This window comes from Syngnathus acus, chromosome 8 (genome assembly GCF_901709675.1).
Source record: "Syngnathus acus chromosome 8, fSynAcu1.2, whole genome shotgun sequence".
Lineage (NCBI taxonomy): Eukaryota > Metazoa > Chordata > Actinopteri > Syngnathiformes > Syngnathidae > Syngnathus > Syngnathus acus.
The window spans coordinates 3037650-3055107 of record NC_051093.1 but is presented as its reverse complement, the minus strand read 5'-3'; the positions used below and the strand labels follow the sequence as shown (position 1 = coordinate 3055107).

Genomic DNA, 17458 nt, shown 5'->3' with positions numbered 1-17458 from the left:
ATTAATGGTACATCTTTAGACTCCAAAAGAGTGGTTGTGGTTTGTTTTCCTTTAAACGTAACGTTATATTTTGTTTGCACACGTTCTTTTCAGAATAGAGCACCAACAGGGTCACACGTTCAAGTGTACTTTGACAAAGTGGATCAAACGAAAAGAACACTTGTGTTCATAAAGTTTTATAGTGAAAAAAAAGGACGTGTGACGTCATGACGTAGCTGGCACGAGATTACCGTAAAGCACGTAGAAAACGAGTAAAATTATTTGAGGAGGGGCGGTAGTTGTGTATTGCGCATAACTCGGTGCTTGGTCAAAGGCGGATGCACCTGAGCCGAACTGGAGCGCAGTTTAGCGTTCGTGTGAGTTTCTTAGGGACATAGAATCAACTTGCTGATGTGTCTCAGCCTGCCAACTGATAGGAGGACTCGCCTCGTGCTTCGGCCTTAGAGAGGATCGCGCAGCCACCCCCTTTCAAAATGGCGTCAACACGTGTGGGCGGGAAAGGGCACTGCGCCTCTACTCGGATAGTTGCGGTAGTTCTGGAGGGAGCGCCAGAGAGGCGGGAGCGCCGCGGCAGAAGACGCCGACCGACGAGAGCATCCAGGCGGCCGCAGCGAGCAAGCGAGCCGTCCCCCTCCGCACGCGACCCACCCTCACTTTGGCCAGGCGGAGGCGGCGGCGGCTTCTCCAGCGGCCCTCGGCATGAACCGCTAGTATGAACGGAACCGTGTACATTCCGTTCTTCCAGGGCCAGCTCGAGTCTGTCCTGGAGCAGGTGGTGCAGCTGGCCGTCCACGAGATCAGCTCAACGGTTGGCTCCAGCCTCAACGCGTTGCTCCTCGAGGCCGCCGTCCAGGAGCAGGAGAACAGCCGGCTTCGGCTCCGCTTGCAGGCGAGGGAGAGTCCCTGCGGGCATGACGAGGGGGGCGCCGACATCCGGCAGGGCCAAGCGGAGGCGGCGGCCCGCGAAGACGACGGCCCGGACGCGGGCAGGACAAAACGCCAGCAACTGGCCGAGCCCCGCGGATCCACTGGCGTACCCACCGACAGCCGCAGACTGGAGCAGAGGTGCCGAGTCGTGGGTAGGCGGGCGGGCGGGCGGCCGTTACACAACAACACCGCATGACACGCCAGCTAGCCAGTCAGCGCGTTACGTAAGCTAACGTGCCCACGTCACAGGCCGCGCGGATGATTGACTGGCGGACGATTGCCATAGAAAAAAATATATGTGCATATATACCATAATGACGAGATCCAAAAATGGCGAATGACCATGTGCTCGTTGTGTGAGGGGTGTGGCAGGAACGTGGTAGGGACCTGATGTACGTACGTCACTGTGATGTCAACACAACACAGGTCAACGGTCAAGTGTTCCTGATTTTGGTGGCTTGATTTCCAGTTCAACTGTCAAAAGCATTTTTATTTTTATTTTGCCGGTTTATTCCCTGCTGGTGTGCACGGCTGCAAAGAATGGATAATTTGTTTTTGCCCAAACATTCGCCAAATGTCCGCCTGTACATTTCAAAGTCTGCTTTATGATCAATTTCTTCACGTCAAGACGCACAAAGAGATCAAAATTATGTTTCCCACTATCCCACGGTGACAAGACATGTTACACAATATACTTACAAGTAAACAGCACAAAAAGTAAAAACAAGAAGGCACAAACAATGAATAAATAAGAGCGATGAATATATAATGAATAAACAAATAACATAAATAAATAAGAGGAGCAAAAATGGAGAAAGTGTGCATACAGCAGACAGTCAGAATATAGCGCAAAAGTACAGGACGTTATGCAGCCGAGGGGGGAGAGAGTTCAGGATCCTAACAGCCTGGAGTATGAAGCTGTTGGTGAGTCTGGTGGTGCAGGCTTCTGTACCTCTTCCCAGAGGGCAGAAGATCAAACAAAGAGTGAGCGGGGTGACTCACATCACACACAATGAGATGAGAGGTGTAAATGTCCTTCAGGGAGGGGAGTGAAGCACCAATAATCTTACCAGCTTATTCTTGTCATGTTGGAAATGTCCAGGTCAAAATCTTCACTAATGTTTTTTGGCTTGTGGCCTCTCAGAGCAGCTGAAGTGCGCCATGGAGCGCGTCCTGCACTTGGCCCTGTGCCAACTGAAAAAGATGGTAGAAGCGTCCTTCGATGACCTCCTGCTGGAGATCACGCAGAAGGAGTGCGAGAGGCAAACGCTGCAGACCCAGCTGGACCGCCGGCTGGCCACCACGCACCAAGAGGCTCCAGACAACCTGGGGACTCCCAGCGGCTTAGAAGATGCCCTCAAAGACGCTGGCCGAGAGCAGCCCAAGGCTGAGGAGGCGGGCGGGGCCCGTGGAACGGAGGACAAGGCGGACGCCGTGGCGTTCGGGCAGAAGTGGTCCGGAGACATCCGGAAGCTGAAAGGGTCAGCGGGAGGAGGCGGGGCGGCTGGGCGCAGTTCAAGGGAGGGCCCTGCCCCACCGTCGCTTCCTCCCCACATTATGGATCTGACCCTAGAGTCGTCCCCCCTGCAGGATCCCCGCTGGACGCCCCTGGAGGACATGGACGTTCTCGGCCCCGACTGGAACGCCACTCCTCCACCTGCACCTCCGCTGAACCCTTCAGGTGAGCGTAAACAGCTGATGTTTGACACACTTGCCGGAACAGAACTGCAAAAGCCTTTTTTTTTTTTTTTTTTTTTTTTTTACCTTTATGTATTTAGAGACACATTGAAAAAAAAAAAAAACAGGTGACTGAAAACAGCAGTTTACAGCAACAACTGTTGAAGCTAAAGATGACAAAGCAATTTAAGGGAAACTCAGCAGGTTCTCTATGTGTTGCTTTTCCCCAAACAGGAAGTCGGGGCGGTCGCTCGTCAGCCTCCATGTTGCAGCGTCTACTGACGGCGTCGCAGCTCCCGGAAGACCACGCAGGCGGCGCCCACAAGAAGCCGCAGGGCGCTGAGGTGGCGCCTGCTGACCAGGGCGCCAAGCAGGAAGAGGACGAGCACAACCAGGAGGAAGAAGAAGAAGGAATAGAAGAAGAAGAAGAGGAGGAGGATAAAGGGAGAAAGGTACTGTTACCGTGACTACAGTTCAATGCACTTTAAGATGAGGGCATGGTGACATTTGACTGTTCTTTGACATTCTTTGAAAATTTCAATTCAATCTGGAAAAAAACACAATTTGTCCTTCTGTGCGCAGAAGAAGCGACGCAAGGTCTGGTCCGAGTGCGAAGACTGCGGCCGCAGGTTCAGTCGCGTGTTGCTGCTCAAAGCTCATCGGCAGATCCACGCCGACGCAGGCGTCTCGCCATCTCAGTGTTCGCACTGCGGCAAGACGTTCTCCTCGGCCGGCCGCCTCCACAGCCACCTGCGAGCCAAGCACCAGTCGTAAGCCCCCGCTACGCCTCGCCCCAACCCATCGGCACAATGGTTCACGTCCACAAGCGTGCGCTTATGTCGGGTCTTTGCGACCAATGTCAAATGTGCCAAAAGGGAGACAACGCCTTCAATTGTGACGATGACCACTCCAGTTTTCTGCGCCATCGTCGGATCGATCGCTTTTTCCATTTACGTGTCCCCCCAGTCGCCATAGACGATCGTTCGCAATATGTATATAAGAAGCAGCACTAGTTTTGATTTTTTTATTGTGTTGCCACTCATGCACACTTGAAGCACATTTAAACACCCCAAAACTTAAAGAAATTGTCGGGAAATCTGATTTGAGATACAAGTGTTTTGAGTTACGAACAAGGAAGCAATTCAGTTCCTATCTCAAGGCTTTCGGGAGCCACGAATGATCCCAACGCGACTACCACATTTACTCATTCCAGACTCTCCTGAAAACTCAAAAACAAAACTACTCCAAGAATTGCTTCAAAATGAGCCGTCGAGCACGGGTTCACCGGGTTCGAAAGTTGTCAGCGACGAAGCTGACGTCGGCTCGGCTCTCAGGACTGCTGTCAAGTTTCTCCTCATGTTTCACTTGTAAACGTTTACTGTGACTTGCTGGCGTTCCACCTCTCACCTCCACATACCTTTTGTTACCTCAACAAGAAGGCTCGCCACCGGTTTGTTTGCATTTGGCGGCGATGGCCAAGCACTGATGAGAACAGACTCCGCATCAATGTGAATTTCTCTGCTTTAGATTTAATTTGTTCTCGCAAAACCTCAACAAGAGCTTTTCATAGTGTTTGCAAACAGGAGTTAGACCAAAAGTGATTGACCTCAACGAGAATTCAAAATTCAAATCTGATCAGGTGAAATGGGTGCAGATTCATCACATCCATCCATTTTCTGTACCGCTTAGTCCCCACGGGGGTCGCGGGCGTGCTGGAGCCTATTCCCAGCCGTCATCAGGCAACCCTGAAACCGGTTGCCAGCCACTCGCAGGGCACACAAAGACCAAACAACCATACGCACTCACTCACACCTAGGGACAATTTGGAGTGCTCAATCGGCCATACCAAGCATGTTTTGGGGATGTGGGAGGAAAACCGGAGTGCCCGGAGAAAATGGGTGCAGATTAGATTTAAAAAAAAAAAAAAAAAATCAATCAAAATAAAAATACAGGTTTGGGTACACTTGATTGTCAATGAGCAGTACTATTTCAGTATTGCCGTTATTCCGAGCAAAAAAAAGTCACTTCGCTAGCCGGTCCCGCCAACTACATCTTAATTTCTTTCATGTCCATTCTTGAATCAATTTAGCTGTTAAAATGTCAGTTTTGGACGCTTTTCTACTTGACTTTTGGTTTTTGATTTATTGTTTGTTCTTTGCGATGGTCCTGTCTGTGTCAAGTGACAAAGCCTTTGTTGACCATGAGAATGCGTGAGCGTTTTCCATCTGGAAGTACATGTGGCCGTCTTGGCTTGGAAACCAACCGAGATCGCGGAAAAGACCCGTCTGAGCGAGCACCTGACTTGGATTTTGCCAGTCTGGCGTTCGTATGACGACCGTTGTATAATATAATAATAATAAACTTTATTTGTATAGCACCTTTCATACAAAGATCAAAGCGCTTTACAACGATGAAAGAAAAACATGAATCATAATACGTATGACGGGCGTTTGGTGACGAAAGGGTCGAGGTCTTTATTTGAATGCTCACATTTAAAGATGTTTTTTTTATACACGAGGAAGTGTACAATTTGTATTGTTGTGGCCCGCTTCATTGCCGAACAAACAGCAACTTCATACCGCCTTCCCAGCTCCGACGTTGGAGGTAAGAAATTGTCGGGGTCCAACATGTGGACAAAACTGGTGGGATTCGTTTGTTCAATAGAAAAAATTCCTAATTTAAATAAAGAAAAAAAGAAACTAAGGCAATTAGTCTCGCACAATTCTTTGAAAAAATGGCCTGGCCGGACAAAAATGATGCAACTTTGTCACTGCAATCAAACAGTCGCCTTGATTTTTGGGTTGAAAGGGTGGCAAATTTTTTTGGTGCTTTTTTTATTTCGAACATTAAAAGAAATACAAGAAAAAAGTAAAAAAGTACAGAAAATGATAACTCCATAGTACAATAGAACATTAAAAAAAAGAAAAAATGATATTGCATTATATTGATATTGCAATTCTCCATACTGCTTATTTCAAATCTTCCCACAGATGTTTCCATTTATCTCAGGACTCTTCAAAAGAATCCAACGTTTTGTGCTTTAGCTCAAATGTGTTGCCATTTATTTGTCCCATCTCTCTGAAGCCTCAAGTCTGCCTCAGCAAGAGTTTGCTGGCAAGTCATGTTGAACTTTAGCAAATGGCCTCTGCTCATGTTGTTGAGCACAGAGGAACTTGCCACCATCCAACAGGTCTGTGTCTTTTGGAGCATCTGCTAATGAAGCTATCTACATTCACAAACGACAACAAGGTGCTCCCACGCTGTTCCCTTTCGTTCGATTTTAGTTCTTATTTGTGTCGGTCCATCGTTTGTGGTCACGTACCTGATGTTTAAGGATTATAACCTCACAATTGTTTTCTTTGTCCAAACGTTTCAAATTTCATCTCACTAGTACGTATTATTCATTTCTGTAGTTGTTTTTTTCTCCATGAAATTGGATTGGTCATTTTTGTGTTGACTTAAAATATATTTGCTTTGACTTTGGAAAACACCACTTCCACATTTTCCTGACTTTCTGACATTTTAGGGACATTTCGCACATTTTCTGCCTTGTCAGTTTGAATTCATGTCATGTCTTTAAAACAAAGGGATGTATTGATGATTAGACAAGATATTTGACAGATTGATTATTGAAATCATTCTTAGTCAAAGACTGTCAAATCCTCTGAACAATTCTATTGTGGAAAAACTCATTAAAAATAATTCCTTATTATGTTCGGATATAATTTTTCCTATGAATTGTAACATCCACCGCAGGTATTTGTGATTGGCTCGAACTGCAGTGGCTGCCTTGGAACAGGAGACGGTTTAAGCACCATTGTGCCGAAGCAACTGAGCTTCCTGGAGGGGGAAAAGGTGGTTAGCTTCAGTTATGGCAGTGGCCCGCACATCCTACTGGCAACAGAGGGTAAGTCACTAAGAAAAAAAACATGACATTCCTGAGGGAGGTGATGACTTAAGCTCAGCAGTGCACTCAGAATCTGGTATTGTCTTAGATGGGAAGCTATTTGCTTGTGGGTACAATGCTTTCCGTCAACTGGGGGTCGAGATGGCCAGCTACGTGGTGTCCCAGGCGCTGGTCACTGCCAACATTCCGAACATGAAAGTCAAAGAAGTGGCATGTGGTGCTCATCACTCCATGGTCCTCACGCAGGATGGAGAGGTAGCTAGCGTTCCCGACGACACGGCGAGAGTCTTTTGATTTGATTCTTATGGTTTTACAAAACGACAGGTCTTTGCATGGGGTCTTAATATTTGCCGCCAGGCGGCTACACATGCCGTGCATGTCGTGCCATTCCCCGTAAAGGTGAGCGGCTCGTTGCGGGGTAAAACGGTGATCGGCATCACGTGCGGACAATCCTCTTCCATGGCTCTGCTGGATAACGGAGAGGTGAGGCCTTTCGTGTCATTGTAAAATCGGACAAAGTCAACATTGCTCTGCAGCTATTTTCTTTGCATCTAGATTCACGGATGGGGCAACAATGGCAACGGGCAGCTGGGTGTTGGTAACAACGTAATTGAGCAGGTGACGCCTTGCTGCCTGTCTGCTCTGCAGGAGTCTTGTATAAAGCAGGTAAGACTTTTTGTGATGAGGACAGACGGCAGCTGCAGTAGCAGCAGTGTTTCAATTTTTCTCCTGTGTAGGTCGTCTCAGGCTATGGCCACTCCCTCGCTGTAACAGGTGAAGGACTGCTTTATTCATGGGGCGCAAACACTTTTGGACAGCTGGGAATTGGTGACAAGAACGATTGTTTTAGCCCAGTGCAAGTTATGGCTGAAGAGAGGTACGGTGACACTTGTAATGCACGTATGTCTGGATACAGTGGAACCAAACAGATTGATTGGGGGAAGGGGTCTTTCCATAAAATACATTGTTCATCGAAGAATTTCTGTGGCCTAGAAACATCCAACACAGGGCAAATATTGTTTTGTATTTTTTACGTCAAACTCATTTTTTTCACGGGCCGCATTGTAGTCATAGCTTCTTTCGGAGGGCCATTATGACTGTCAACCCAAATAAATGTATGAGCACCTCACTATATAAAGGCTACAAAACAAACAGACGAGTAAAAACTGGACAAATATTTAAAAAATATATATATATTAAAAGTAAATTTGTAATTCTAGTAATGACACACGAGTTTGATGCGCTATTTGTCTTCGCGGGCCACATAAAATGATGTGGCGGGCCGTATCTGGCCCCCCCCCCCGGGCCTTGACTTTGACACCTGTGTTTTACGTCATCTAAAATGACCATTATAGAACAAAATGATTGTAATCTTGAAACTCTGTTGTAAAGTTCGAAAAAATGCATTCCGGTGTTAGTGGGGGAATTTAGTTCACACATTTATTTATTAATCCTCCAGGTTTGTCGAGGTGGCCGCGTGCCATTCGACCAACACGTCGGCGGCCAAGACGCAGAGCGGCCATGTGTATATGTGGGGTGAGTGTCGGGGTCAAGCCGTCGTCATGCCGCGCCTCACCCACTTCACCAACACGGATGACGTGTTTGCCTGTGTCGCGTCCCCCCCGGTCACGTGGAGGCTGATGTCAGTGGGTGAGCAAAACACTTGAATCTTCTCTTTCCGATCAACGCACTAATCAATCGACGCACGTTTTAAGCTGCTCTAGAGCACGACGACCTGCCAGTCGCAGAGGCGCTGAAGAACGAATTTGACAGTCCAGAAACGGCAGACCTCAAGTTTATCGTCGAAGGCAAATGCGTCCACGTTCACAAAGCTGTGCTTAAGATCAGGTGTGTGCACGTGCATGAGCAAAGACAAAAAAAAATAAAAAATGAAGGTACTCCTCACTGTGCAAATGTTTTTAAGGTGTGAGCATTTCCGCTCAATGTTCCGGTCCCCGTGGGTGGAAAGTCATCAGGAAGTGATTGAGATCAGCCAATTCTCGTATACCATCTACCGCTCCTTCCTGCAGTTCCTCTACACAGACACTGTTGACCTTCCACCTGAGGACGCTATCGGTCATCTATGCTATACTGGCAATGTCAGCTCCGCCTGCCGGTAGATCTGCGTATGCATTGTTGTTGTGTTTCTTCTGCAGGCCTGCTGGACCTGGCCACCTCCTACTGTGAGAGTCGCCTGAAGCATCTGTGTCAGCAGATCATCAAGGGAGGAATCACCATCCAAAACGCCTTTGCCCTCTTTTCATCTGCCAAACAATTTGATGCCGAGGTACAACATACATTTGATCCTCATTCATAATGACGCTACCAAAGTCGACTTTTGCAAATACGCTGTCCTACACAGAAGGCGACACCTAGTGGACAAAAGAGGGAATTTCTTTCTTCACAACTCAACTTTTTCTTTTGCAGGACCTGGAGGAATTTTGCTTCCGATTTTGTATCAGCCATCTCACTCAGATGACTCAGATGCCACCCTTCAGTCAAGTTGACGGAAACGTGCTCAAAGGGTTCATCATCAGAGCAAGCTATGCTGGTGCCTTCAGGCACTAGTTCTCTCCGTTTAGTATGCTTTAGAAAATGCTGGATGAGCCAGAGGCACAGCACCTGAGACGTCTTCAGGACTTTTGTACTAACTGCAGTCTGCAAACGGAACTTCTGTTTTGGTTCGGTGGTTCGGCTATGTGGTAGATTGGATCGAGCACTCAGTGCTCGACTGTGTTGGTCTGTCTGTATTGGAGATGCAGGGATGGTGTGGCGAGGGCTGTGTGTAGTCGTGACGGAGCACCCAGTAAAGATCGGCTCGTACTGCATCCTTGCCTCCGTGTGTTATTGTTAGAGCAATCAATCAGCAACCCACTATAAGTGACAACACTACAGAAGTTTATCAGAGCATAAAGCCACAACATGGTGTCAGAAGACGGAGTTACGGAGTAAGTCAAGGACAGTATTCAACGCAGCACTACAGATGCTGAAGTCTACCCTCACACAAGCGCCTGTGCTGAGGTACTACGATCACAAGCAGCCGCCGCTGACTCTGCAAGCACATTCCTCAAAGGATGGACTGGGAGCCTGTCTGCTGCAGGATGGCCACCCGGCGTGCTATGCATCAAGAGCGCTCACGGACACTGAAAAAAGATGCGCAAATCGAGAAAGAATTACTTGCCATAGTGTTTGCTGCTAAAAGATTTCACCAGTATGTCTACGGCAGAACAGTAACCGTGCAGTCTGATCACAAACCTTTGGAGGTCGTCATGCGCAAACCGCTGAGCAAAGCGCCAGCACGGCTGCAAGGGATGCTTCTACAACTGCAGAGGTATGATTTAAATGTGACATATACACCAGGCAAACACATGTACATCGCGCCACAGCGAGCAATGACAGTGACAATCTCAATGAGAACCCTTGTGACGAGAGAGTTGTGTATGCCTTGGAAGCCACAGATGCGCTGAGTAAGGAAACACTTAGCCAACTGAAATCAGCAACGGCAGCAGATGGCGCGTTACAAGCTGTATGTGAGAAGCACTTGAAGGGCTGGCCCATGAAAAAGAAAAGTCTGGACAGTAAACTACACAGTTACTGGCCAATGAGGGACAATATCAGCATAGTGAATGACATTGTAATGGTCGGAGACAAAATCATACTACCCGAGAGCTTCAGGAGAGTCATTTTGGAGAACACCAAGGCGTGCAACGTACTAAAGCTAAAGCAAGAAAAGTCCTTTACTGGCCTGGCATGGCACGAGACATAGAGACAATGGTGGAAAAATGTGTGCAGTGCCAGCAGCTACAGCCCAAACACCAGGCTGAGCCACTCATTCCACACCAGGTTCCTGAACTGCCATGGATGAAAGTTGGAGCTGACGTCTTCGAGCTGCATGGTCAGTCGTACCTGCTGTTGGTGGATTACCTGACAAAATATCCAGAAGTGCTCAACCTGACTGATAAGACAGCTCGCACGGTGATTCAGAAGATGAAGTCTGTCTTTGCCAGACATGGGATTCCTAAGGAGGTAGTGAGTGATCATGTCCCATTCGCCAGCTATGAGATGCAGTCATTTGCAGCTTCATGGGAGTTCAAGCTCACACACTCCAGCCCAGGTTTTCCCTCTTCAAATGGAATGGCGGAGCGGGCCATAAAGACAGTAAAACGCGCGCTGAAGAAAGCAGTGCAGACTGGCACTGACCCACATCTAGTGTTGCTGTCGCTGAGAAACACACCGGTGACAGGACTACTACACCTGACACCTGCACAGATGTTGATGGGTAGAGTCCTGCGCAGCACACTTCCATGTTCCAGTGCTGTGCTGAAACAGTCGGCCCCACAGCATATTCTCAAAAGAATACAGGACTTGCAGTCCCCCCGACGAAAGCAACACTACGACCACGATACGATATTTGCCGATATCTTTAAGCCTGCTGTGATTCATTCACGATACATCACGATCAGCAGTGCTCTACGATCGATATAGAACAATATCCTGATTTATAACAATTCATACGCAAAATCAACAAGGTACTGCAAACTCTTTATTTAGGAAATTACAAAGTGCTTCCAAACGAATGACTTGAAGCCCAAAGGGGAGCGAATTTCCCCGTCTTCTTGGACACTAGCCATAGCACCAGCCCAGGAGCCGCGTAGTTGTCGGTTCCCCTTTCACGTGCCTGCTCTGCTCACAACACAACACGCCGCGCACTGCTCCCGGAAAGAGGAAGCAAGCAACAATGAACTGGATTTCAAAATAAAGTCACGTCTAATGTCCGTGGTCAAAAACGGGCGATATAGATCGATGTTTACGTTTTGCATCGATGCCAACAAATCGTAGAGCATTATATTGATTAATCGATGTGTATCGATGATTCGTTACACCCCTATTGATTAATGATTAACGACAACTCAAATAATAGTTAATATAACATTCATATTATATGTTCCCCCCCCCCCGAGACATTGCCACTTTATTGTGGTCAGGGGGTTTGCGTGCCTCAGTGACCCTAAGAGCAACCCAAGCTGGACAGGTCTTAGTGTAGAGGCCTGACAGAGTGCAATCCACTTCTCCAGGTTGAGATCTGGGCACACAGCTAACAACTGCCGTGATGAAACACAAACAGTGATAAAAATGTGTAAAAAAAATAAATAAAAATACATGCCCCCTTCACATTTCTGACTGCCCCCTCTTATGCGCATTCCGAGAACCGGCCCTGGTGAAAACATGGAGAAAGACTCAATGTCACCTTCTCCTGTCCAATCGAATGTCACCTGCTATCTCCGTGTCCTAATTCCTTGCCGATCTGATCGCATTCATGCGGTCGATATCCTTGTCATTGATATTTTATATGATGTTGTTAAACTGTATGTTTTGACAGTGGGCGTGGTCTGGAAAAAACAAAGACGTTGGGACTGGATCTTAATGGACTGCCCCCACCATCCCCTTATATATTTTTTCCTTATTTTAAAGCAGTGGACTTTTGATTGCTACTTTTATTCTTCCTAACTTGAAATCGGAACATTTTCTCCCTCCTTGTTTGACGTACAGCAACACTTGTTTGCTTTTGTTGACTTGGAACAGTCGTGTTGGCGCTAAAAGGGAAGAAGAAGCGATGTTCTTCGTGTACAAAAGCGCGCACACAAATGGGATCAAAAGTGTGTACGTTTAGTAATGTTGCTGAAATGTTTTGTCATTGGATGCAATACTTTTGATACACTTTTTGTATTTGAATGGTGACCATTGATGTGAACTTTTCAATGTTTGTGTTGACCAAGAACATCAATAAATGTTGACAAATGAGCTGCTCCTTTGCTAAGTTGATGTTGACAAGGTACAGTCACGTTTTACTTGTCTTCAGACGTGAAGCAATGAGCAGTCTTAAAAGCTACTCTAATGAAGATGTCCTGTCCAGAATGGCCTGTCTACTAATTATATAATATAATTCATGTTATTTTGGCGTTCTCAATAAGTGATCATGAAATCCTATCGATCCGGTTTCGAAAGTGGCGGTTACCATGGTTACCCGCCTCATCGGACGGAGGCCAGGCGGAAAGGAGGCGGAGGAGGAGAAAGAAGGAAGAGGAGGGAGGAGGACTTAGCCACTGTTGGAGGGGAGGAGAGGCCGAGGTGGACGTGGCGGGTCCGCCGCAGTTGGCCACAAGTCGCGGGCAGTGGAGCCGAAGCAGCCATGACGCGGAACACCCGCAGGTAACCAGCCGCCGAAACCAACAGGCCGCCGGCCATAAGCCCCACCGAGCCGGCCGGAAGCCGGGCCTCCACCGCCTTCTTTGCATCCTTTGCGCCGCCGCCGTCATCTGACGCGCTTCGGCCGCATCTGTCAGCCGACCCCCGCTGCGCCTACTCGGCGTGTTTAATGCGACGAGAAGAGAAGTGGGGGCACAGGCGGGGGGGCTCCCCTTCCCGCTCTTGCTCACTTTCTCCACTATGCTAACCTTAGCTTAGCACTCGCCGACAAACAAGATGGCCACTGCCTAGCTGTGTTGCTAGCCCAATAGCCTTGGCACTTTTTGTTCTCTTTGTGGTCATCCAGTTTTCGCGTCTCGTCCCCTTTCTCCCCTCGAGCGAACAGTCTCCAGTCATGTCATTAAAAAGAGTCCAGAAGAGCGTGACACGATGCGAGTTAGTCGGAGAGGAGCCGCCATGTTCCTTTGCTCTTCGTAGGCCACATTCCAACACTCGGCGGATTCGCGTGGCGGCGACGCGACGACAACCCGCAAAAAAGCCTCCAGAACAAACCTAGCACGAGTTGTTCAGTCAGCGCCCACAATGACCGAGCGGATGGAGTTCAGTCAAGTTTTTGTTTCATTGAATGTGTTTTCTCTTAATTAACACTTAATGAGTGTTAATTCCCAGGAAAGTGCACACAAACAAATCATACCTAGGTCCCCCTAATTTATCAGCAACCTAAAGGGGGCGCTCGCAATTTCACCTGAAGCTAAAGTCCCTGCAGGTAACATTAACAATGCAATGCGCAACTATAGCAGTGTCTGAAAAAATGCTAATGAAGATAAAGTATGAGCACTGAGAACCGTACTTGAAACATGTTCGTCCAGGGGTGTCTCAACCCGGTCAGTGTGAATATAAATCTTGCGTCATGTCTAAAATCAGTCTACATTGGGATTTATTAAACAGTGCTTGGACTGAATTGTTACCAAAGCTTCTAAAACAACATCAAATTGAATCAAGTTGCAACATTGAAATTGAATTACAACCAAAATATTTGCAATGTAACCGACTGCTTAGCGCTTGTGTTGTCTGTGCAGGCCGCTAACGGTACGGCACGAGTGCTGACATTGGCCTCGGTTCCTCCCATTCGCCGTCAACCGGGCTCCTCCTCAAGGCGTCCGGAGCAGAGGTCTCGGGCGCGGTGGGGTGCAGACGGAGCTCTGCCCCTCACCATGACGGACTTGGAGGCCGAGTGTCTGAGTCTAAGCCTGGCCTCGGAGGGTGGCTCTCCTCCGCCCCCCCTGGAGTCGGGCAGCCCGCACTCGCTGGCCCTCCTCACCTCGGAGGGCCCCACGCCCACTCTCAGCTCGCTGGCGGCGGAAGTGGCCGAGCCTCTGGTCATGTTGCCGTGCGTCAAGAGCGAGCCCGAGGACCTGGAGGACCTGGAGCGCCTGGAGCCGATCCGCACAGTGGACCTGTCTGAGATCCAACCGCTGTCCACCGCTGAGCTGGGCCACGAGCAGATCAAGATGGAGATCAGCGGGCTGGACTACATCAAGGCGGAGCATCACCGCGCTGACCTGGACCACCACCTAGACCCCTTCCGCCATGCCGACGACATGGACTACAAGTCGCATTATGAGACCAGCTGTGTGTTTGACTACATCTCCCAGGTACTGACTTGCACATTGAAATTCTAAAAATATCACACCAATTTGTTTTGTAGATGAATTTCAAATTCAATAAAAAAAAAAACACTTTACTTATCCTAAAAGGAAAGAAAGAATACACAATATTAAATAGTAATAATGAGAAGTTTAATAATGATAATATAGAAGAAATACATTTGTTTTGCATTTTTATTGTAGGAAGACTTGATCACCTTATGATCACCAGCTGAAAATCTGTGGGCACCCCTGCCATAGTTATATAGTGTTGTACATGTAGGTAAAGAAGAAATCATCAGCGAGCGTATTAATGCTAGCTAACCTTAAAAAGCAAGTCAGCTTTGGCTGGACTGACACATTTGATTGAGGAGTGTGGCGTTCTGCTTCCCGACTTGTTTGCTGTCTGCGGCAGGTGAGTGACACCCTGGACTACATCAAATCGGACCACCATGTGGACCTGCAGTGTTACTACGCCGCGGAGCTGGGCGACTCGGACCTGGCGGCGCCACAGCCGCCGCACAACGCTCTGGAGTCTATTCACATGGCCGAGCTGCGCAGCGAGCTGAACAAGCTGCGACCCGACTCGCTGATGCTGCTGGACGGGATGCCCAAGTCCGACGCCGACTTCCCCTACCAGACGACGGCGGCCGACCAAGGGAAGGCGACGGCGGGCAAAAGCCTGACGGTGAGAAAGCCGCGCAACATGCAGGGCGAGAAGCCCTTCTCGTGCACCCAGTGCGGGAAAAACTTCAGCACTCTGGGCAACCTGAAGACTCACCAGCGCATCCACACCGGCGAGCGGCCGTACACATGCGTGCAGTGCGGCAAGAGCTTCGGCCAGGCCGGCAACCTCAAGCGGCACCAGCTCATCCACACGGGCCAAAAGCCCTACGTGTGCGCCCACTGCCCCAAAGGCTTCACCAAGGCCGACGACCTGCGCGCTCATCAGCGGCTGCACACGGGCGAGCGTCCCTTCGCCTGCCACACCTGTGCCAAGACCTTCGGCCAGGCCAAGGAGCTCAAGGCGCACCGGCTGAGCCACACGGGCGAGCGGCCCTTTTGCTGCCAGCATTGCGGCAAGAGCTTCGGTAAGGAGACGGCGTACCGCAACCACCTTCTTGTGCATGACGCCGCCGCCGCTGCTGCCGGTCAGGCCAAGCCCTTTTCCTGCTCGCGCTGCAGCAAGACTTTCAGCAACGCCGCCGTGCTCAAGACCCACGAAAAAATCCACTCGGGAGAGCGGCCGTTCGGCTGCGCGCAATGCGGCAAGAGCTTCGGCCGCCTCGGACACCTCAAGGCGCACCAGCACGTGCACACGGGTGAGCGGCCTCACACCTGCGCGCGCTGTGGCAAGTCCTTCAGCCAGTCGGGCCACCTGAAGGCTCACCAGCAGATCCACAAACGAGAGCACGCCGGTCCAAACGCCGATGCAGACGCCGATGCAGACGCCGATGCAGACGCCGATGCAGACGCCGATGCAGACGCCGATGCAGACGCCGATGCAGACGCCGATGCAGAGGGACGTTAGGCAAACGGACTGATGGACGACTGTTTTTTTTGTTTGTTTTTGTTTTTTTACGTATAGCCACCTCTTTGTTACCTTTTGGCGCCTTTCTGATCGTTACTTCTTCTGCTCTTTCGTGCGCATGAGTGTGGAGGTGTGTCTGAGGAAAGCCGTTTGAGCATTTTTTTAAAAAAACTTTCTTAAACTTTTGCCTCGCCTTATTTGCGCGATTTTGATGGCGGGAGTTGCGCGCATTTGCGTCATTCCCGCCACACACAAGCAGAGAAGAGGACATTCCGTCAGTAATATGCTTAGCAGATACGCCAACTTCCTCGCTCTGCATTTTCCAGGCCTGCTCTATTTTCGTAGAGTTTCATTGTCATGACACCTAAATTTGGACTTTGTTACTATACCTGCAAAAAGCACTTTGGTACCGATACCAAAACGGTACTGCGGCAAATAATCCAAATATCAATTCACGTCCTGGAATGGAGGACTTGCAGAAATGTGACAATTTTTACTCCTGAAAGCTGGAAATTCTGAAGATTCTGACAATTTCAACAAGGACTCCAAATGATTGATTCAAATAATGGCCAACTAATTGGATAATGGACTTGTTGGTGATGAATCCAGGAATTGTTGCTACAGCTCGAAACAAATCATTTGTCAAAGCTTACGTTTGTACTAGTGGACCAAAACTGGCATGAGTAGTGGTAAAACTGCTTCTAATATGACGCTTCTCCGTGTGAGAACTTGTCATACGTCCATGGACACCTGTCAGATGGAATGGATGCTCAAATGGCTTTCCACGGGCGTTGCCAAGCAACTGACCAATCGCGTGACTAGCTTGGTGCTAGCAAACATTAACTTGCAGTCACACTTTGTTACACGGAAGTCTGTGTACTTTTCTATATTTATACACATCAATATATATATATATATATATATGTACACACTCATATCAACTTGTACATGCAGTGGTGCGTTTGACTGGAAAGAATGTTGGTCGGTTTCCGATCGAAAGAAGCTTAAATTGTTTACACTGATGACATTGTAAGGATGACATCATTCTGACCAACTTTGCTATGTTTTTCTTTTCTACGTCACATTCCTTGTGAGCAAGTGCGTGTGTGTGTGACAGCATCCCCTGCTGGGTGATTGGAGCCTTTTCTTTGTGAATGAACTTTTTTTTTTCCACCCCTTTCGCCCGACAATGATTACAGGTTAATCATCTCTTTGTCTTTATCTTCATATCACACACATTTTGTACCAGTCTTTTATGATCACATGCCTTTTATTGAAACGAACCAATTTCTTGTACTGCCAATCAAATATAAAAAAAAGTTCTCTTTTTGTCTTTGCACCAGTCTTTTAATCATGAACTATGACTTCCGATCTATTAACTCCTCTTGCCAATAATGCGGCTTGAGTTGTTTAGCTGTCATTTCTCGGCAGCCCCGCCCACATCCCTTTCTGGCCCCGCCCCTTGCGTTTCCGCTAGTCTTCTGAGTCCCTGTAAGTGTAGCCTTTGCCGGCAGGGGGCGCTCTCTTGCGCACAGGAGCAACAAAAGCTATGTGAAGTCTTTA

General features: G+C 48.5%; 2 protein-coding genes and 1 pseudogene across 6 annotated transcripts; all 3 read left to right on the top strand.

The window, feature by feature from the left end:
- Window positions 1–129: 129 nt before the first annotated feature.
- Window positions 130–4261, top strand: si:dkeyp-113d7.10 (myoneurin). Of its 4 annotated transcripts, none has more exons than XM_037257463.1 (4): window positions 130–1079; window positions 2072–2608; window positions 2839–3056; window positions 3190–4261. In XM_037257463.1, exons 1-4 carry the CDS (start codon window positions 713–715, stop codon window positions 3376–3378), a joined length of 1311 nt encoding a protein of 436 aa, XP_037113358.1. In that variant the 5' UTR covers window positions 130–712; the 3' UTR covers window positions 3379–4261. The 4 variants fall into 4 exon arrangements, with proteins under 4 accessions (XP_037113358.1, XP_037113359.1, XP_037113357.1 ...); XM_037257464.1 differs by having other exon boundaries at window positions 131–1079; window positions 3193–4261; XM_037257462.1 differs by having other exon boundaries at window positions 131–1079; window positions 3187–4261.
- A 1078-nt stretch (window positions 4262–5339) lies between these two features.
- Window positions 5340–9375, top strand: LOC119126282 (annotated as a pseudogene).
- Window positions 9376–12565: 3190 nt separating this feature from the next.
- si:dkeyp-113d7.1 (uncharacterized protein LOC407709 homolog) lies at window positions 12566–17224 on the top strand. 2 transcript variants are annotated; one of them, XM_037257454.1, is made up of 4 exons: window positions 12566–12721; window positions 13798–14373; window positions 14780–15838; window positions 15873–17224. In XM_037257454.1, the coding sequence occupies exons 2-4, from the start codon at window positions 13933–13935 to the stop codon at window positions 15906–15908; spliced, it is 1536 nt and encodes a 511-aa protein (XP_037113349.1). In that variant the 5' UTR covers window positions 12566–12721; window positions 13798–13932; the 3' UTR covers window positions 15909–17224. The 2 variants fall into 2 exon arrangements, with proteins under 2 accessions (XP_037113349.1, XP_037113348.1); XM_037257453.1 differs by having other exon boundaries at window positions 14780–17224.
- The last annotated feature ends 234 nt before the right edge of the window (window positions 17225–17458 follow it).

Excerpts from the sequence above, each read along its gene's own strand:
- si:dkeyp-113d7.10 (XM_037257462.1), top strand. The coding sequence starts at position 713 with ATGAACGGAACCGTGTACATTCCGTTCTTCCAGGGCCAGCTCGAGTCT. Across the intron at positions 2,609-2,838 it reads ACCTCCGCTGAACCCTTCAG|GAAGTCGGGGCGGTCGCTCG; the intron begins GTGAGCGTAAAC and ends TTCCCCAAACAG. Across the intron at positions 3,057-3,186 it reads AGGAGGATAAAGGGAGAAAG|AAGAAGCGACGCAAGGTCTG; the intron begins GTACTGTTACCG and ends TTCTGTGCGCAG.
- si:dkeyp-113d7.1 (XM_037257453.1), top strand. The coding sequence starts at position 13,933 with ATGACGGACTTGGAGGCCGAGTGTCTGAGTCTAAGCCTGGCCTCGGAG. Across the intron at positions 14,374-14,779 it reads TGTTTGACTACATCTCCCAG|GTGAGTGACACCCTGGACTA; the intron begins GTACTGACTTGC and ends TGTCTGCGGCAG.